The 22,527-nt window shown below is 30.2% G+C and overlaps 1 protein-coding gene across 2 annotated transcripts in view; it reads left to right on the top strand.

Annotated features, from left to right (window-relative positions):
• The window catches only part of LOC142326260 (superkiller complex protein 3-like), a 31,557-nt gene that overhangs the window by 8,099 nt on the left and 931 nt on the right, over positions 1 to 22,527 (top strand). Inside the window, exons 4-9 of one of the 2 annotated variants that reach the window (XM_075368581.1) lie at positions 2,896 to 3,047; positions 7,358 to 7,493; positions 9,916 to 10,100; positions 12,944 to 13,132; positions 13,241 to 13,307; positions 18,666 to 18,888. In XM_075368581.1, coding sequence (XP_075224696.1) covers positions 2,896 to 3,047; positions 7,358 to 7,493; positions 9,916 to 10,100; positions 12,944 to 13,132; positions 13,241 to 13,307; positions 18,666 to 18,888 — 952 coding nt within the window. Of the gene's footprint in view, positions 1 to 2,895; positions 3,048 to 7,357; positions 7,494 to 9,915; positions 10,101 to 12,943; positions 13,133 to 13,240; positions 13,308 to 18,665; positions 18,889 to 22,527 lie in introns of those variants that run through there. The other variant, XM_075368582.1, reaches the window with a different exon arrangement.

Genomic DNA, 22,527 nt, shown 5'->3' with positions numbered 1-22,527 from the left:
AGTTGCTTATTCCAATCACAAATTTTTTTAGTATTATTGATTATTATGTATATTGTTTTGTGATGTGTAATTTTGTTGTAGAAGTGATGAAAGTATATTTGTAACAACTGACTTCACACATTACTAAGAGATTGTGGTTATTAAAATGTACATCATACTTTGTTAAAGTGTTGTTTTTATCGATTGTTTGACGTATTACATTTGATTCAAAACACTAGTGTTTTGAATCTGAACATTACATGTCCATTGTATATTATATTACTATCCAGACAGTAACATAATATTGGCTAGCCAAACCACACACATACACACTCCTTCTTATTTAACATATTTATAATTTTAACTTTTAATTAATATTTTTATTATTTGACAACATATTTTTATATATGGAATTTTTAACTTTAATTTTAACTTTTGATTTTGATTTTAAATCTTAAATATAAAAGGAATAAAAATTTTAATTCCATTTTGATTTGAATTGATTTTAAAGTTTATATCCAAAATTTTAACAAATTTTGTGTTATTGTATTTATCAAGATTTTATTTTGTTAATATTGTGTATTTATGGTATGTAATTTTACGTGAACAATCATAAGTTTGGATCAACTTAAGATGCGAGAAAATTGTGAAAGTACTCTTGTGTAAGGTAATTGTCATCCTATCTAATTTAATCTTATTCTGTACTTGGTGGATCAAGTTATTTATTTATATATATATGTGTATTACTGAAATTAATCTTTTCAAAATTAATATTATTCCTCTGTGCTGTTAAATTATATTAAACAAACCACCTAGTATAGAATATTAAGATACTTTCATGGGATCCCGCATCCTTAGTCACGATTGAAATAATTCTGTTATTACATAATAAATATATTATTATTGCTGTTATTTATTAAACAACAATAATAAATGTTATTCTACACCAGGTGGTTTATTTAATAGTATTTATATATATATATATATATATATATATATATATATATATTAAATAAGAATCCTTTCAAATTCATTATAAATTATTATAATGTTCAGATTTTGAGCATTAATACACTAACTTTTTGCTCTGTCAAGGAGCTCTTTCTATATTGCATGCGAGTTGAAATAAGTCAATGAATGATTTAAAAAAGATAACTTATTTTTTATTCTGAATATTCTGATAATATATTATTTGTGAATTTTATCATAGATATAATTTTTTTTACCTATGTAAGTGAATTAATTTAATACAAAAAAGTTTTTGTATAAAATAATGATTTTAACTCTGTAAATTCTCTATTGTAAAATAATAATTATTATGATATTGGATAATGCTATTTTTTTAATGTAGAATAAGATTATTTATCCAAATCAATTATATTAATTACTTATATAATGATTTTACTTTTAATTACGTATTATGTTACTTATTTAGGTTTTAATGGTCATAAATATTATTTGCTGTATTCTTAAAATGATATTTCTGAAAAGAATGATTTCTGAAAGTTATGATGGTTCTATTATTTTATTGACTTATAAGTCAATATTTTATATTTTTTTTTTTTTTAATTAAAAGAGACGATCAGAAAGCAAGTTACACCCCTTCTATGAAACAAACACATATTTATAAGACAATTTTTTTTTTATTGAACAAAAAACTACACATTTTCATCTATTTTTCGACATAATCACAAAGTTTTTCTGAACACTTTTCATACCCTGTGACAAGTTTTTCAGTTTCACTCTCATAAAAATTTCGTCCAATTTCCTTCAACCATTTAACTACCGCTTCCTTCAGTTCATCATTAGCGAAGCGCTCCCCTCCCAGGTCTCGCTTGAGAGGACCAAACAGGTGGTAGTCACAGGGTGCTAGGTCAGGGCTGTAAGGCGGATGAGACTACACTTCCAACTTGAATTTTTGCAGTAACTCCTTTGTCACATGAGCTGAATGAGGAGTAGTGTTGTCGCAAAGAAAAACGATACCATTGCTCAGTCTTCCAGGTCTTCGATCTTTAATGGCTTTACGCAATTTTTTTAAAGTCTTCACGTTAAGATTCAGCATTGATTATTGTTCCTCGGGGCATAAATTCACTGTAAATAACTCCCTCGGAATTGAAAAAGATGTCAGCATAACCTTTTGAGCAAATCTTAGTATCTCCGTTCATGTGATGCTCGTTTAGTCTCAGGACTGTAATGAAGCACCCAGCTGTCATCCCCTGTGATGATTTGTTTCAAAAACTGTGGACCAGTCCTGGAATAACGTTGAAGAAAAAGAAAGAGCAGATGCAAAATGTTTATGTTTGTGGTTGTCAGTCAACAGATTTGGCACCCATCGTGCACCCACCGTACTTGGTTTCTTACGGTAACCAAGCTGATCGTGAATAATCACAATCAAACTACCAAACTGATGTTAAGTTCACTTGCAATTTCTCTAATTTTAATATGCCAGTCACTCAAGATCATTTCATTCACATGTTCCGTGTTACCCGTTGTGTTTGCTGTTGAAGGACGCCAGCACGCAGTCTGTCATTCACATTTGTTTTTCCGTTTCTGAACATTTGGCACCATTTTGTGATCATGGGATGTGACATTGCAGTCCCACCATATACCTCAAAAACTTGGCGATGAATTTCACAATTGTAATTTTTTGCCTACAAAAATCGGACTGCTGAATGCCCTTCTAATCTGGACAAAACCCCTAAAGGACATCCTATATTTGACAATGACACTACGCATGTACTGAGTACAGAATTGCTGCTGGGGGAGCTTAAAGACAACAGCACAACCAGTGCTGCCACTGTAAGACATTAATATATCCTTTTCAGTTCAAGAACACAGTAAGGGTGTAACTTATTTTTTGATCCACCTCTCATATTAATGGATTTATTGATGTTTTTTATTTTATTTTCTTTGCAGGCTTTAAATATTGAATTATTAACTGCTGTTACAAAAACAACACAAAGCAAATGGGCGTGGTTACAATTAAGTATTCAACATTTTGAACTTCAAGATGTTGGTGCTGCTGTGAAATCCCTTCTAGCTGCTATTCGTATTGATGTGGAAGACTCGTATGTTTATGTTCTTTTAGTTTTATAGATAAGAGATAACTATGTTTTTTTAAAACTATTATGTTATAACAGAATTTGCTGAATTATTAATTTGTCAGTACTTAGTTTTTCTGTTGAAATGCATACATTCTGTTAGGTCATGAAAATTTGATATTTCTTTATTAAAAAATACAGTTATGTGGTGAATGATGTTTATTAATATCAGAAAATGTTTCATAAGTAAATAAGTGACTATCATGTATGGCTGATAGACGTAATATATTTATTTTTCAATACAAATATTATGCAGCATCAACAATTGTTATATTCATTAGTCAGTAATAAATGCCAGCAGCATGCAGTGCAACTGTATTCACTGTTGTTTAATATTCGTTATCTGTAGAAAATAATTTATTAAACTTTGCTTTGGCTTTGGCATTTATCCTTATTTCTCAAGTTCATTTTTCAGGATTCTCTATTCCTTAAAATATTCCAGGTCATTTTAGACTCTGGCTTTTAAGGAATGCAGCTTTTATCTTAACCTGGACCTTATTAAGTTTGTGTTAGCAAAGGCATTGTGCTATAAAGATTGATTCACTGAATATTCCTGTGTTTGGAACTTTACTGCATCCCTGCTGCAGTGACTATCAGTTCCTGAAAAGTGGTTGTAAATCAACCCCTTTGGATTGTGCAGGCTTGACTGCAGGAAGATATTCCTTCTGTATATATGTAGATGAATATAAAATTCCTTTATTTTAGTTGGACGGAGTTGCATTGAGGTCTGTCGCAAACTTAAAACCTGGTGAAAATTTTTTCCATTAGCTATGTTTTGCCCTTTATAGTTCTATGTGAAAATTTATTTAAAACCATAAATTTGGAAATGACAAACTGGACCAAATTTGATAAATACAGTGTTTTTTAATAGCTTATTTCATAAGATTTTTAGTTACCCTTATAAGAAAACTAGCTGTTTACTTCATAAATAGACACAATTCAGATCCAGTACACTACTTAATCACATTCGACAAACAGTCGCCATATTTCCCTGGCAACATATGTCATTTTAGAACCTTGTGGTAACCCTGAATAGGGCTGTTTGAGATTTTATAGTGGCCCTGAAAAGGGCTGTTTGATGTTGGATGAGGTAGCCCTGAGTAGGGCTGTTGAGTACAACTGCTGGTCTCTGGCAATGTTGCCTTGGCTGCTGATCTTTGACAATGTCACCTTGGTTCATGGATTGTAGTCAAGGAGTTATGGCTCATCTATTGGAATCAGACGTGTGTCCCCACTACAGTATGGTTGGGGATTACCCCCAGATCATCTGATGCCAGCATAGCTGAGATGGTTCTCGTCTATCTCTGTCTTTACAGTAAAGACAGAGTGCTACTGATGTAAAGACATTTACTGATGTAAATGTCTGCCGAGGCATTTGCGTTGGTGGCATCCTGACTGAGACTTGGCTGGTGACTATGAGATATAATCAGTTAGAGGGTCTGAAGATGACCTCCGGTAAAGGCCTTCAGGGCTAGGAACGAAGGGGATGGTGTGGTGACCGGAATCACCACAAGGTGGGTGTCTTCCCCTACGTTGTTGGGGTAATCTTTTCTGGTGGTGGTCTGAGAGTGAAAGCTCTTGTATTGCCATGCTGCTGTTTATAAAGCTGCTGGCGCATGGTGGGTCATTGTGCAGTCGTCTGCTATTTTGGTAGAAGGAGCTTGTGTGCAGGCATGCAGGGGAACTACAAACTCCCCCTACATCTACTTGCTAGTATTGTAATATTGTGCTAGCCGATAGTAAACACAGCATGTGGCAACAATACGCACCTACATAACAAATACGAACATCCTGCAACAGTATAACGTGATGTTTGAACATTGTATTTGTCAAATATGATTTGCTTCTATTTTAAAAAATGTGCAGATGTAATTTTTTTTCCTTTGGCTGTACACATTTGTAATGAAAATGTTTATAGTAGAGCCAGTTTCATTGACATTTAATGTCAAATGAGCATTGTTCTTCTTAGGCTACTTTAGCGAATGCATTAAGATTCTTTAAAGTGACAGAATCATAAGTATTTGTAGTTTCATTTATATTTAATGTAACCGGACTCTACTAAATCAGGTAACCCTTGATTATTTATTTATGTAATGCCAGGTTATCGAGTAACGTCATAGACATGATGTCAACAGTACTCTGCAGAGATAATAAAAAATACCTCCTTATTTTTCCATTACTATTTTAATGTGTGAAATATTAACAATACAGTTGTTGATTAAGAAAAATATAAATTGTTTGATTTTGATTGTTATTCCAGTCAACTATGTGGTAATTTTCTACTGTCATATCTGATTCTGTTAGTATTAAAAATATTTCATTTTTTCTACTATTCACTAAAACTTAACATGTTTAATTTATTAATTATGCTGGTAATTATTTGACAAATGTCATAACTATGATTGACATTAAGTAATATAAAAACATAAAATAACCTCATACTTTATAAAAAATACCGAAACACAATAATGGAGTTGTTTGACTAAAACGTTTGGATAAATATTGTAAAAAATGTTTCCAAGCAGGCCAGGAAATATTAGAAAATAGAAACTTTTAACATTTTAAATCGCTACTATAAAATTTCATTCATGTTAAAATTGTTGGGATATAAAATACAACAAAAGTTGTGTTGGGTTGAAAGTAAATGGGTAACTGTAAGCACCATTCATTAAAATGGAAAGAACAAGTTTCGGATCAAGAAAGATAATAAAAATTAGTTTTTTATTTTTCTGTAACAATTTTTTATTACTTAGTAATGTTGGAAGGGTGCATTAACCCATTCATCACAAAAGATGAACACAGTGCATCGTGTTTTTTTTATTGCGTAATTATGAAAGATGGACTCTTCCTATCACTATATTTGAGCATGTACATTCTACTGCAAGATATAGTTTCGGGTTTTTTATCTTATAGAGAAGTTTAGAAGTTTAGATGTTTTATATCAACTGCAGTCATTTGCTATCATTTCTATTTCGATAGTTTTATTTTTATCATTACTTTTAGATCAGCTGTGTGTTTACATCTTATACAAGTTGTTTTTTATGCTTTCTACTTTTCATGGACAATACGACTTTATAGAAGTTGTGAGCCAGCGAGAAATTAGAAACCTCAACCCTAAAAAACCCTGAAACCTAATGCAGTGTTTGATTACAACAAATATATATATAGGAGGGGTAGATAAAGGTTGGTGTCACTCCCAGTAATGAGGAGGTTTGCAAAGGGGTATAAAAAATTATTGTTTTATCTTTTTGATGTCACCTTGTATAATGCAAGCATTATTATTATAGAAATATAACAGGAAAACTATAAAACTTAATGATTTTCATTGAAATTTAAGTGAGCAGATCCCAAATTCAATTCACCTCTAAGATAGGGACACACCAGTGGTCGACCGTCAACTTCAGGGATATCTACTCTTTGGCTGAATGGAAAATTTTGGGCCCATTTTATAGAAAAGGTTTCCTCAACTAATAAGTCTAAACCTACCAAGAGGTGTAAACTGTGTAAAAAATGCAAAATACCATTATATAGAAAACTGTTTTGAAATTTACCATACAAGAACAAATGTATTCAGTTTTCAGCATGATATAAAATCAAGTTGTAAAGGTAAGTTTTTACCTTTTATTTGTATGTTCAGGTAATTTGTTTCATGAAATGACAAATTAAGACAAAAGACTCAGTAATAAGAACCGGTGATTTGAGGTAAATATTCAGCAATTAATATCTTGTTTCTTGATGCTGCCTGTCAGTATCTCTTTCTGCAATACAGAGACTTATTAGATTAAATTTTATGAGATGGAAAATTTGACAAACCAATTTCTTGGCATATACCAAAATATATTTATCATTAGGCTCTTATTTATAAGTTCTATCATCATATTGATGATGAGGATGAGGTGCAACCCTCTTAAAATTAATTTTTTCATCTAAAATATTCTTCCATCCTAAAAAAAGTGCTAACTATAAAGACAGAATGCCAGCAACATAAGCCAAGTTCATAAAGTAGTTCTTGTAGATCAGATAGTTGATATATATATATATATATATATTCTTTTTATAATCAGGTGGCAGTGACAGCCTGTGGGTGGATCTTCTTGAAGGATCACTGACTGCCCAGCAAGTATAATGGCTGAAGAATCTGTTGGATGTAAAAATATCCTAAAATATAAATATGTCTTCATTTCATACAGTTGTATTTTCTACTTAATGCATTAAAAACGAATATTTATTAGTTAATGTATTATGTTTATATACATACAGTATTTATTTTGTTTTAGTAACTGTTGGGAGGTCTTAGGAGATGCATACCTGGCTAGAAAAGCTTATACTGCTGCACAGAAATCTTATCAGAAGGTTGTTCAGTTAAGACCAGGATCCTTGTATCCACAACTTCAAATAGCTCGAATTAAACTGGTTTGTAATTTGATTAAAAAATATATATTTCATATTTATTTCACATACAAGGGATTAAAAATGTTAATACTAATAAGTTATTTTCTATTATGCCTTTCATTCTTTGCATTTATCATACAGTATTGTTTGAAGTTTTATATTATATTTTACATTACATTATATATCTTTTTGTTTCTATTTGTAATTTCTTTTTTACTTAGCGTACAAAGTAAATGAAGCATTGCGATCACGAAAAGTTTCGGTTTTCAGATTTCAACAGAAATGTCCATTTTGACTAGTTTTGACATGACATCTGTACTTATGTATCTCGCATAACTCAGAAACGATTACCTGCAGGATTTTAAAATTTCAGATGTAGGACTGTTGTAACATCTAGTTGTGCACCTCCCTTTTGATTGCAATTGATTGAACCAAAAGTGTCCAAAAAAGCCCAAAATCCAAAAAAAAATGTAGATTTTAGACTTCTTCTTAACTGCAGTAATAAACCCTCATTGAGAGTTTTTCAACAATATATCATAAGCGGTACTTATTTTCATTGGTTCCAGAGTTATTGCCAAATAAAATTTTAATTAATGAAATATTTGGATCATACAAGGCACATTGGTTTGAATCAGACTTTATCCCTTTTTTTCCAACTTTTTTTTTAATTGAAATATATTGATTTATTAATAATTATGAACCTCTGATTGTAAAAAAAAATTTACAGTAAATAATAATTCAATAAAAAAAAATGTGTATATGTAATTTAATAAGCGTACAAGGAAGTCATGTCATGTCCGCATCATATTTTTTCTCTTTGCAGTAATTTTTATCAATTATTTACCTTTCATAGTATTTAATTATGCATACCAGAATAACAGCTAGAATAAAATAAAATGACTGACATTATCAGAAATTAATATTTAAAAAAATAAACATTTTTAATGTTTATTTTTTTAATATTACTCAATGTGATGGTATAGTATTTTTTCTTAATCTTCCTGCTCAGTCTGTGACAGAAATTACCATCATGCATATGAAATCTTTAAATGAGTTAAATACATTAAAAGTATTAAAACAAGTTCTTTCATTGTATATTTTACATTTGATTATACCTTGTAAACATTTCTATATAATTTAAAGGTTTTTACACAAATATAAAATTAACTTTCAATTTAATAAAGATTTGGTTTAGATGAAATTCTGATGTATGTTAGTAGAATTATGAAACATTGAATTCAATTAGAATTTCAGGATTGATTTTTCGTTTGTTTAGAATTACAATCGAGAGTGGAATGTTTGCTAATTTTTAATTTTTACTAATTATTTTCTATGTAGACATTGTCGCTGTATGGCTTTGACAGAACTTGGCACTTTAAAACCTTATGGTAGCCCCAAGAAGGGTTGTAGTTGTCCCCGAATGGCTTTTATGACCCATGGAAATCTAAAAGCTTATGGTAGTCCAGAAAAGGGCTATTGTTGTCACCGTATGGCTTCAACGGCACGTTGCCATTTGAAACCTTGTGGTAGCCTTGAAAAGGACTGTTTGAGGTTTCTGGACTGGTGGCTCTGAAAAGGGCCGATTTTGCATTAGCTCTGAGAAGAGCTCTTCGGTGCAGAAGCTGGTCTTCAGTGATGTTGACTCGGCTGTATTCAGGGAGTTGCAGCTTGTCCGTTTAAATCAGATTGAGTTATCCTTAGCGGCAGTTCAGTTGGGTCCCCACTATAACGTGGCAGTGATGGCCCCCAGATCCCTGTACTGTCGGGTTGGCATTGGTCATCTACTGCCGGCGCAGCTGAGGTGGTTCTCCTGGAGCGATCCCATGCTGGGCTGGCTTCTGCTGGTGAGTCCACGGCCAGAGCGATTGAAGCCCAGTGGTTGGGCTGGGAAGGTAGCGTCTGCACCAAGCAGCTCCCTCGGCTGGCCGGCCAGGCCTGCTGCTTCGGCAGGGATGTTGATGATGTAAGAAATTGGATTAATGAAACATTTTCTTAATTTAATCATGGTTTTACTTCTGGGGATATTTTTCCAGAAAAAAAATACAGAATGCATCTGTAAATGAACCTGCTAAAACATTCTACTGCTAGACTGCTAGAAGTACTATATATCTAAGTTTGAAGAAATAAATTTAAATATCCTGAAACATAATTGAATACAAAATTACAATTAATAGAATACAAATATATTTTTTTAGTGGTATCATAAATATGTGTTTTGAAAAAAAACCATCATTAATGAAACAGAAAAATTATAACAGTGCAACAACAAAAATGTCATTTATAACAAAACTGCAAATATCATTGAAAATGTGTTATTAAACTGTCTGTTAACTTTGAATCAAATTTGATTTATTATAAAAACATTGGTTTTAGTGTTATACATATGGTAATATTTTAAAATTTAGCTGAAAAAAGATTGGTAATTTAAGGGGTTAATGTTTAGATTACTGAAGAACCAGAGGATGTCATACCTGAGTTCAGAAAACTTTCTGAAGAATATCCTCAGGATGTTCCTGTCCTTAAAGGTCTTGCTGAAGCTTGTCTACAATCAGCAAAAATTTTTCACTCAAAGAGATTATTAGGTCGTACGAGAGATAGCCTTCAGGAAGCTGTAGATGCTGTTACCAGGTAATTTTGTTTATTTTTCTGAATTTAAAAGGAGGGGTTACTCTTCTCATAAACATGGCAGATTCTAAAGCAACATTTTTTCACAAAATACTGCCCTTTTTTAGATGGAAAAGAAGGTATAATATATACCTTGTATATATAATTCCTTCTATATATAATATATATAGAAGGTATAATATATAAGAAGGTATTTATATATTCATTTAGAAAAAATAAACTTACTTATTTTCCTTTGCTTAAGTTTTTTTTTTAAAGTAAATAAGAATTAAACTGACCTCACCATTGATAAGTTAATAAGAACAAGAATTTGGATTAATTAAAAAATAAATATCTGCTAGAAAAATTTCATGGTCTTTTTTGTATTAAACAACAAAAATATCACCGACATACCGAGTCCATAATAGAATATCATAAGTATGAATAATGCCATAAATAATTTTATTTTCAAAATCATGTAAATAAATTTCAGACATGATGGCTGACAAAAGAAAACCCATTGGTAAGCTAGTTTCCTGAATATAATATTTGTCGGCAAATTTAAAGTAGATTTGTTGGCACGTATTTGTAATTATAGTAATAATGTTATCAACAAACAAAGGGTCTTTGTGATTATATATTAATTTATTTTTTATTATGTGAACTGTTTTGTCTATGGGTATGCTAGAATACATATTACTAATATCGTAGCTAACCATCCTAGTATTTCTTCAATTGTTAAGTCTTTCAACTTATTTACAAATTCAAATTCATTATTTATATTATAATTATAATTTAAATTCATTTTTATCCTAAGTAATTTATATGTTATTTTGGAAATATATAATATGGAGCAGTTGTATAATTAATCAAAGGTCGCATAGGGATACCAGGTTTATATATTTTTGGAAATTTGTTCCAGTTAATTTTTGGTGCAATTTGTTCAGAAGGGTATAATCTGGAGTGATATTTTAAGTTATTGTTATAATTAAAAATTTATTAGGGGATCATTTATTTCTTTGAAATTATTTTCTAATATTTATTGTTTCATCAGATTATTTATATTTTTCGATATTCATGATAAGTGTATTAGTTTTATCTGATTTTAAAATAGTACAATTATTTTTATTTAGTTTGTTTTTCAAATAGTAAATTACTTTTTTATTATTAAAAATTGGTTTGCGAGCTAAATTTTCACATTTAATTTCATGAATTTTACTACTAATGATATTAATTACATAATTGTTCTTTGTCATTAGGATTTACTTTATTAATATTTATTTCAGAATCAACTGCTATATTTTTATTAATATTATTCTTATCACTATCATTCAAATTTAATTTAAATGCATTAGCCCCAATAAACTGTTCCTTATCATCAAGCTTGACATTTGTCAAATTTATCAAATCAAAACAAGGATCAGTAAATGAACCTGAATCCACCTGTACATCTTTGAAATGTAAATCTTCAAAACCACCATTTGCTACAAATTCCCCTTGTAATCTGTAATAACCAAAACCTTATTACTATTATAATTCATGCAAATACAATTGTAATTATTATTATTACTATTATTTCCTCTTTTATTATTATTATTATTATTATTATTATTATTATTATTACTATTATTTCCTCTTTTTATCTAATTACTAATTTTATTATAGTTAGATTCATTAAGTTTATTTTTTTGAATTTCAATATTAGTTTTAATCAAATTAAATACATAATCAAATATTAAATGCCCAAAACTTGCACCAATTGAAAGTGTGTGTTATATAACTAATTTATAATATGATTCCCTGCTTCATCCTAAATCTTTCTGCAAAGTATTTTGTTTTTATTATACATTTCTTAAATTGAGAATTCTTAATGTTAATCCTAGCATATTTAAAGAATTATGTTTAATTTAAGGCAAACTTTATTAAAATTTATTGAATGTATTATATTGTGAAGTTGAATATGTAATTTGTAAAACTTAAATGATAATTTTTGTCTGGTTAGCATTCATGATAATTTTTATAAAGTCAATCTTTTCAATACTACATCCCTGTGTACTAATATATATTGTATATATAATCCAACTTGATTCACCTAAATACAGAAATTATAAATTAAATAAGATGACACTTATGTTATTTTTTCATATCTTACAATAGCGTTTTTGTGGCAATTCACATCTTCTATATATATATTCTATATATTTCTATATATATATATATATATATATATATATATAGAATATAATATATATTATAACATAATTAATTATATAATAACATAAATTAAATAATATATAATAACATATTATAATATAATATATATATTCTATATATTGAATATATAATCCAACTTGATCCACCCTAAGTACAGAAATTTACCTTATTTTTTTTATATCTTGCAATGGTGCTTTCGTGGCAACCCACATCTTCAGTTATAATTTACTTTTTAAGTGTTTAGTTTATATCAAATTACGTATTCTACTCAATACGATTTGTATAAAAAACTGTTTTGTAATGTATAATTTTTTTTTTATAAATTAAAATATAAAAATTCTTTTAAAAATCACAAGTTAAAAGCTTTTTTAAAAAATATATAAATTAAAAATTTTAAAATCTCCTTAAATTTATAAAAATATATTATTAAAGAATTTTTTTATATTTAATTGTATTGAGTATAATATGTAGTTTGATATAAACACTTAAAAAGCAAATTATAACCGAAGATGTGGGTTGCTACGAAAGCACTATTGTAAGATATAAAAAAAAAAAGGTATAATTTCTGTACTTAGGTGGATCAAGTTGGATTATATATCCGTACGCATTATGTATTTTATACACTTTATTAAATGATTTTTATTATGTTTCAGTGCATTAAAAGAATGGAGTGATGTTTCTTGTTTATGGAAACTGTTAGGGGATATTTTTACACTAGCTGGTAATTTACCTCCAACTTGGGCATTTTTATTGATTCCTTGTTGGTTTAGTCCACAACAGAATCAGACTGGTGACAGGATAACGATCAAGTCACAATTTTCTTGTTACAAATTTGCTTCTACGTAAGATATGATTTGATTAATTTTTTAATAAGTGTAAACTATTTATTATCTTAAGTTAATTAATAAATAGAAAGTAATATCTCTGTCATATCATATTCTGTGCTGTAGGTGTTCATACATCTCTTCAGTGGTTACTTATTATAACATGCTTCAATGGATACACAACATATTTTTGGTAGGTAGAAAAACTTTTAACTTTATATGTATAAAATTTTATATTAAACATCCTTGCTCTGTTAAAATATTCAATAACAAGATTAATGATACCACCAAGACAGAAAGTGTAAATGGTTTTCTTATATATATTTTCTTAATGCTGAAACAGTGAGGTGGAAGAAAAATTGATGCCGTTATTCTAACAGTGTCACCATCTTAAGAAATCCATCACTCTCATAATTAATTTGATGGCTCGTAATTTATGTTTACTTTTTAATTTTTAAATGTATAGTATTTCGAGATGTGTTGCTTGAAGTTTAAAAAGAAATATAATAATAAAAGAAAGTTTTATTTGTATGTATTTAGTGAATATGTGTTCATTTAAAAATGGTTAATTATTAAAAGTAAGTATCTAATTTATTGGCTCAGCTAAAAAAATTGAAGATAAGAAAATGTGATCTATTATGAAAACATATAAATATGTATGATAAAAACACATAAAAACATTTTGACGGAGAATTAATATACATAAATAAAACGGATACATGCGTCATAAATATGAATGTTGGGTTTGCAACAAGTAGCCAAAACTATCATTAAAAATGCTCATGTGTAAATCACAATAAAGAAATATTTAAAAAATTTGTTTTATACCACCTTTGCTATCTAAGTATAACAATATAATGTATTTTTTCTTGTAAAAATAGTATAAATATGTGTTATTAGATTCAAGTTACTAGTCTATGGTTTTAGTTAAGTTTAATTATTTTTTTGGGTTGATTTTCATATTAATTTTTGCCTCAGATTTTATGTTGAAGTTTTACCACTTAAATCTTTTTAACTCTTAATTTTACCTTTCATCTATAGTATTTGAATAATTAATTATTTAAGTTGTTGGAATAGTTGGTAACCACAATCAATTTTTTTATAAATTGTTTTGATAATTGAAATAAAATAATAAAAAAAAGATATTCTTTTTTTTTATTATTTTATAGTAATACTGCAATCTATATATTTTTATATGCAATCTAAAATATTCCTAAAGTCAGGCATTTCTTTTTATTTATTATATATTCATTGTGAATGAATATTTCATCATTCAGTGTTTGAGAATTTACGCATTTGACAATTATAAAACTAGAAATTCTTAAAATTTATTAACAGATTATATAAATAAATCAAATAAAATATAACTCACCTGCTTCTGTTTGATGACATTTTTCTATAATTTTAAAATTCTTAGAAGCAATGTGGTATTTGATAAGCCATAATTTGTGTAGTATATTATACTCTAATATAATTATAAACTTAAAACAAGTAAGTTAAATAAAATTAAATTGAAAAAGAATTGTGGTGAATTGTCTTTGCTGGATAAAACAAATTCAAAAAGCTTAATTATGCGTGCCACTAAAATTGAATGTTGTACCTAAGAAAAGGTCACACCCATGCATGCATGCGTGTGTGCTCATTCTTACAAAAATTAATCCATTTTCCACATATTTTTATCATTCATTATACTGAAGCTAAAAACAGTTGTGCCACTGAGAGGAATGTATCCTCCTTCTGGTATCACTATACCACGCCCTGTTTTCCATAAAACCTGCATCTGGTAGCACTACTACCTCATTTATTCAGTGAAGTCTTAATAATTCATTTTTTATCAGTTGTAATTAGACAGTCTCCCTCAAACATTGTGTGAAGGTTTATCAAATTTCAGTTTTGTTTGTATTTATATGTGTAATATTTTTCTGATAATTTAATTTTATATCATCTTTATTAACTTCCAATATTTTTAAATTTGTGTTAATATCAGAAATAGAATGTTTATTGGACGGTCTGCCATTATATAAAACTAATTTATTATTTTTTTAATAGAATTAATTATTGCAATTTTTATAAAATTAATTGTAATGATTGTGATGGTACTTATACAGAAGAAACAAATTGGTTCTTAAAAACTAGATTTCTTGATCGTGATAGAAGTTACAGAAATAATAAATTTGCTTTATCTACAAGGGATATCTCTAAAGTAAAGACCGCAAGGAAATTTCTCTCCTTAAGGTTGGTGAACCTGTGTCGTTCATGGCCGTGCTAGTAATGTACACACTGCATTGTTGTCTGTAAGTTGTCGCATTGTAGTATCTTAGATTACATGTAACTTATTATGTTATAAAGTGAGTAGGAAAATCGATGTTGTTGCCGACTGGAATACTTGAAGTCATACATTTTTTAAATCATCAAACTGTTAAGCCGGCTGAAATTTATAGGCAGTTGGTTGCTGTGTACAATGACCGGTGGCAGTCATGATCATGACTGTAATGCCACGCAAGATACCATGGTGGGACTGGGTGGGGGTGCGAGGTTTGTTCGTGGCTCCTGTATGGATCAGAATGAGGTGACGTTCCCCTTGTTAGGTGACCTAAATTGGTCGATTTATTTGGGTGTAGGGCTGAATTTATGTTGCGTAAGACATAATTTTGATTGGTATGAGTGTAGCAATGATTTAACTTTAAACTCGTTTGTTTTCTGAGGCATTCACAGTCGCTAATGGTGCTGTCAAATCTGGACTAGGTTTGGGATTCGTACCTAGTTAGTTTTGGTTAGTTAGTTTGAGGGAATCATGTTAGGTTGGATGTGAAGATGTTCGTTTGAGGCCTAAGCGAAGGTGAAATTTGATATGTATTTTTACTGATGCAAATGTCTGCCGAGGCACAACATTGGTGGCATCCTGACCGACACCTGGTTGATATGTGAGATGTAATCAGTTAGAAGGCAGGTCTAAAGACGACCTCCAGTAAAGCCCCTCAGGGCTCGGAACAGAGGGAGTGGTGTGGTGACTGGTAATGTCACAAGGTGGTTGTCTTCCCCCTACGGGGTTGGGATTTGTACAGTGATAATTTAATGAATGAAAGAAACATCCGAAAATGATGTGAAAGGTTTAGAAGTAACAGAATTAATGTGTATGATGAAGAACATTTGAGGAGGCTCTCAATAATCAATGAGGGCTTGTTGAAATGCATTGATGATGAAATTAGAAAAGATTGTCGCTTAACGATTTCCAACCTGGCCCTTCTTTTTCCTGATATTTCAAGAGCTGTTATTGGTCACATTGTTCATGAATATTTAGGCTTCAGAAAGGTTTGTGTGCATGTTGGGTGCTGCTGCCTTAATGGAACGTCACAAAAAAATCGGAATGGGATTTGCTTTGTAATTTTTGACGATACATAGCGATGACTTCCTTAATTCAATCGTTACCAGCAATGAAATATGGATTTTGTATTACACACCAGAGAGAAAATAGTAGTCAAGTGAATAGCGCCATCCTCAATCACCAACCAGACCAACAAAGGTCAAGCCACAGCCATATGGACGTAAACTGATATAGACGTAAAGCCAGAGTCTTTTGGGTTAAGTTTGGCATACTGCTGATTGATTTCATGCCACATGGAACAACTATAAATGTAGAAGCCTACTGCAAAACTCTACATAAGTTACGACGTGCCATTCAAAATTGGCGATGTGGTTGGCTGACCGACGGCATCATCCTACTGCACAATAATGTATGTCTACATGTTGTTGATCTGACGTATGATTTACTGAGAATATTTGGATGGGAAATTTATGATCACCCACCATGTAGTTTGGACTTAGCTCATTCTGATTATCAATTTTTTGGGAAATTGAAATAATTTTTGAGTAGTAAGCAATTCACGGGTGACTATGAACTTAAAAATCACTAGCTAAATGGACTGGTGGCAGAAGAATGTGACGAGGGTATATTGAAGCTGGTGTATTGCTATGATAAATGTCTTAATTCACGTGGCAATTATATAGATAAGTAGTATAAGATATGTAGTTTAAGAGAAATAAAAATATTTATAAAGTTTTCAGATTAAATTTTTTTTACAATGAAACGATCTTTACTTTAGAGATAACCTCTTGTAATATGGCAGAGCATCCAATAAGCAATAAACATTCTATTTCTGTTATTAAACCAAATTTAGAAATATTAGAAATTAATAAAGATATCAAAATTAAATTAGTAAAATATTACATATATATAAATATAAACAAAATTTAAATTTGATAAACTATCAGACAGTGTTTGGGGAGACAGTCTTATAGAAAACCTACAATAGATAGCAGCGCTGGTATAATAAATTAATATGCAATTTTAATTATTTCAGTATTTTTATTATGCAGTTTAACTAAATTATTTCATGATATTAGATTCAGGAGGTCCCATGAAAGAATTTTCTTGGTAAAATTAAGATAGCTATGTCTTATTTCAATATTCTATATTAGATGGTTTATATTAAAAAAAATATATATATATATATATATATATAATATAATATATAAATTTTCAGTGTTTTATCATTTTTACAATTGTTTGGTTGTTATTTTTGATTAATTTACATATTTGATATGTTTTGTTCCCAGTTATATATATATATATTTTTTAATACAAAAAAAATACTGCCTTAATATTAAGCTATTAGAAATACCTTCCACATACAGAATATTTCTCAGTCGTCTCAGGTCGTTCATAGCAAAATGGTGCTCAAATCTCTGAAGCATATATATCACTAATGAACAGAGAGAAGAGAAGAGGGCTTAAAGAGATGCTCCGTACAACTCCCTCTGTAATCAATCTTTGCTGATTTCAAGGAATTCTCATTCAGCATGATAAAATTTCTTATCATATAAATTGGTAATTAGTGCAACTATTTTCACACTCAGCTCTATACTCTTTTAGTTTTGATCATAGCTTCAAGCAGTGAATGGTGTTGAAGGCTTTCTTAAAGTTATAAACATCATGTAGGTTGTTCCCTTCAGAAGGTATAATATTCAGTGTTGAGAATAACACAAAGATGTTTTCTACCTCAAAGCCATTTTTTTCTTCTAAAAGTACATTTTCAGTCTCTGCCCATGTCATTATTCTGTCAGCCAAAGTAGAGCAGAGGTTAATAGCTTAGTTAATGCATTACCTATGTTAGTTGCTGAGCTTTTTGGGGTCTACATTTTTAAATGATGACCATAAATCACTGTCTACCCAACTGGTACATTTCCAAGATTAAATAAGTGTGGAATTTAATGATCCCAGCATTCTGGTAGATTTTTTAAACTTCATATAAAGGCAATTTGCTGCTGATGCCTTCCTGTCTTACTCTTAAGATGGCAGCATATTGTAATTCAGTTAACTTTGTTGTAAATAGATGAATAGAAGTATTATTCACATCTCACAAATTAATCTATTATGTCAATTATAAAAAAAAAAACATGGTTATTAACTGTATTGAGATAAGTTTAAATAAAGTAGATATGTATTGAATGAACATTTTTATCTAAATTTGTATTTAAAATCATTTAACAGGTATTTACACAAGCTTTAAAGTTGCTGGAAAAAATTGGCAATTGCAGCCTTTTATGGCATGATTTAGCAGCCAGTTATTGTTTACAGTCCAGAGTAAGTCTTGATAGTACAGATAAAAAACAATTGATGCAAACAGCATTTCTTGCGGCTAAAAAAAGTATTAGTCTTGAACCAAAAGGTTGGGAAAATTGGAATTTGCTTGGAGTTATTGCAAAATTGAATGGTAATAATATTACATTTATTGGTATTTATTATTGTTTTTAATAGTTTTTTTGTTAGTGTGTAATCTGTCTGGTAATATATTAGCTGTTCTTTTTACATTTTTATCTCTTTTTTCTTATTTTTTTATATGGTACTGATTTTATTCAGGATACTAATAATGTTAGCATAATACGAGGGACATTAAATAATTAATGAAACAAGTTGATGTAGAGAAAAAACAATTTATTCAGTGACAATGAAACACTACTTTTCTACATAGTCTCCAGGAACATTTAGACATTTGTCCTCCCACCATTCTGTGACCTTTGTGATTCCTGCAGTGTAGAAGTCTTAACCTTGCTGTTTGAACCGTTCATGTACCACTTTTTTGACCAGTTCGTTGTCGTCGAACTTCCTGTTGTGTAAAACGTCTGAGCAGGTCGAACAAATGAAAATCAGACAGGGCAAGGTCTGGGCTGTAAGGAGGATGTGGCAACACCTCCCAACTAAATCTGGGTCTTTATGGGTTTAAGTCAACTGTCTTCAAACCCATCTTGAACATGTTTTGTGATAATTCAGCACATCATGAATGATTGAATGCGTGGTTCCAACACTAATATTACATAAACTAGCAATTTGGGAAATTTTGACTCCCCTATCTTCATGAATAAGATCATTTATACGATTTTAAGCATGGTAGTCAAAACTTCAACTGGTATTCCAGACGATCAAACAATGAGTGATCAGAACAAGATCAATCACACTTGTTCTGCCCAAATTAAACTGTTCCACCCACTTATACATGTTACTGCGTTTTAAATACTTTTCACCGTCTGTTTCAACATTCATGAGTAAATTTTCACTGGTCCACACCTCTGATATGGCATGCATATTTCAAGTGGAGCTGACATTCTGAAATCAACAAAAGGGGTTATGCTTAGATTAATGTGTTTAACCTTTAAATGTGTTTTAAAGGTTACCAACTTGACCCTCAAAAAGTCTCATTATCATTGAATGAACAGTTTTATCTCTACATCAGTTTGTTTCATTAATTATTGAATGTATCTTATATATATATGACTTCTCTATAATGAGAGGTATTAACAACTAGTTTATTGATTACTTATGAACAGACTGATATAGGAATATACAGGTATCTTATATATATATATGACTTCTCTATAATGAGAGGTATTAGCAACTAGTTTATTGATTACTCATGAACAGACTGATATAAGAATATACAGGACAGCTTCACAGCATACCTTTATTGGTTGCTCTCTAAGGCTGCAGCAGTTTTTCAAATTGAGGATTATTTAATAGTATTAATACATATTTTAGAGAAAGTATTTTAGCATCTATTGTAGACATGAATCAAAATGTGCATTACCAATACTTTAGTTACTCTAAAAGTACTGACATCTCTTCAGATTGGTTGTTCTTTGTCACATCAATCTAGTGTGACAGTAATACTTTATAGAACTATGTATTTAGAGCAGATGAATTTTGAGAAGAGCGCTCCTGCTTACAAAAGGTTAAAAGAAAAAGAAAAACTATAATTTTTCTAAATTATGTTTAGTTTGAAATAAAACGTGATTATGTGTGTTGAAACATAATCTGTACCTGTACATAATTTGGACAGGTACACTCAAATTATAAATTACTTTAAAGTACCAAGTTCCCTCTGTGAATCATGAGACCTTGCTGATGGTGAGGGGGCTTGAATGCTCAATGATACAAAGTAGCTGGTTCGAAGGTGCAACCATATCAGAGAGGTATCTGTTGAGAGCCAGACTAAGGAATGATTCCTGAAAGAGGGCAGCAGCTCTTTCAGTATTTGTTATGGGTGTAGGTCAGGACATCAAACATCACTCAAAATGGACATATCAATATCACTCAATTTTCTGAGTACTGCACAGCTGAAAGCAATGGAAAAACTACAGCTGCTATTTTTGGAATTTAGAGAAGCTTGAGTAAGGGGAGGTAAAGAAATTTTTTGATCGCAAGAGGTTTGAGTAAAAAAAGATAAGGTTGAAAATGTAGAAGAAGAATGGGAAAATCTTAAAAAGTAAATTCTTAAATCAGCCGAAGTGAACTTAGGCAAAACAAAGAGAACTGGTAGAAAACCTTGGATATCAGAGGATATATTGCAGCTGATGGGTGAACGTAGAAAATATAAGAATGCTAATGATGAAGAAAGTAAAAGGAGCTATCGACAATTAAGAAATACTATAAAAAGGAAGAGCAAACTAGTGAAAGAAGAGTGAATTTGTGAGAAGTGGGAAGAGAAATGATAATTGGCGAAATAGATGAAGGATACAGGAAAATTAAGGAGAATTTTGTGGTACGTAAATTAAAATCCAGTTATATCTTAAACAAAGATGGTAACACCGATTTATAATACGAAAGGAAAGATTGATAGTTGGGTGGAATATATTGAAGAGTTATACGGAGGAAATGAATTAGTAAATGGTGTTATAGAGGAAGAAGAGGATGAAAGGGAAGAAACAATACTTAGATATGAATTTAAGAGAGCATTAAAAAATTTGAACGGCAGAAAGACTCCTGTAGTAGACGAATATCTGCAGAATTACTGCGCAGTGCAGGAGAGGAAGCGATAGATAGATTATACAAACTGGTGTGTATTATAGTCATGATACCAAGGCAGGAGCGGATAAATGTGTAGAATACAGAATAATTAGCTTAACTAATCATGCATCAAAAATCTTAACTAGAATTCTGTACAGAAAAATTGAGAGAAGAGTGGAAAAAGTGTTAGGAGAAGACCAGTTTGATTTCAGGGAAATTATAGGGACAAGAGAAGCAATTTTAGGGCTCAGATTAATAGTAGATGGAAGATTAAAGAAAAACAAACCAACATACTTGGCATTTATAGACCTAGAAAAGGCCTTCAATGATGTAGACTGGAATAAAATGTTCAGAATTTTTAAAAAATTAGGGTTCATGTACAGAGATAGAAGAACACTTGCTAACATTTACAGGAACCAAACAGCAACAGTAATAATTTAAGAATATAAGAAAGAAGCTGTAATAAAATAGGGAGTCTGACAAGGATGTTCTCAATCCTAGTTATCTTTTTAATCTTTACATAGAACTAGCAATTAATGAAGTTAAAGAACAATTTAAATCCAGAGTAACAGTACAAGGTGAAAAGATAAAGATGCTACGATTTGTTGATATAGTAATTCCAGCTGAGTGTAAAAAAGATTTAGAAGGAGGAATGAACGGCATGGATGAAGTCCTACACAAGAACTACCACATGAAAATAAACAAGAACAATATAAAAATAAGAAAAGATTATGGATGTAGAAGAATTTTGTTATTTCAGAAGTAGAATTACTAAGATGGATGAAGCAGGAGTGATATAAAATGCTGAATGGCACAGACGAAACTAGTCTTCATTCAGATATATAATTTGTTTACATCAAAAATTAATTTAAACGTCAGTAAAGAATTCTTGAAAGTATATGTATGGAGTGTAGCTTTATATGGTAGTGAAACTTGGATGATTAAAGTACCTGAGAAGACAAGATTAGAAACTTTTGAAATGCGGTGCTGTAGGAGAATGTTAAAAATCAGATGAGTGGATAAAGTGAAAAATGAAGAGGTGTTGAAGCAAATCGATGAAGAAACTACCACA

This window comes from Lycorma delicatula, chromosome 6 (genome assembly GCF_047948215.1).
Source record: "Lycorma delicatula isolate Av1 chromosome 6, ASM4794821v1, whole genome shotgun sequence".
Classification (NCBI taxonomy): domain Eukaryota; kingdom Metazoa; phylum Arthropoda; class Insecta; order Hemiptera; family Fulgoridae; genus Lycorma; species Lycorma delicatula.
This window is presented reverse-complemented; position numbering and strand designations above follow the sequence as displayed.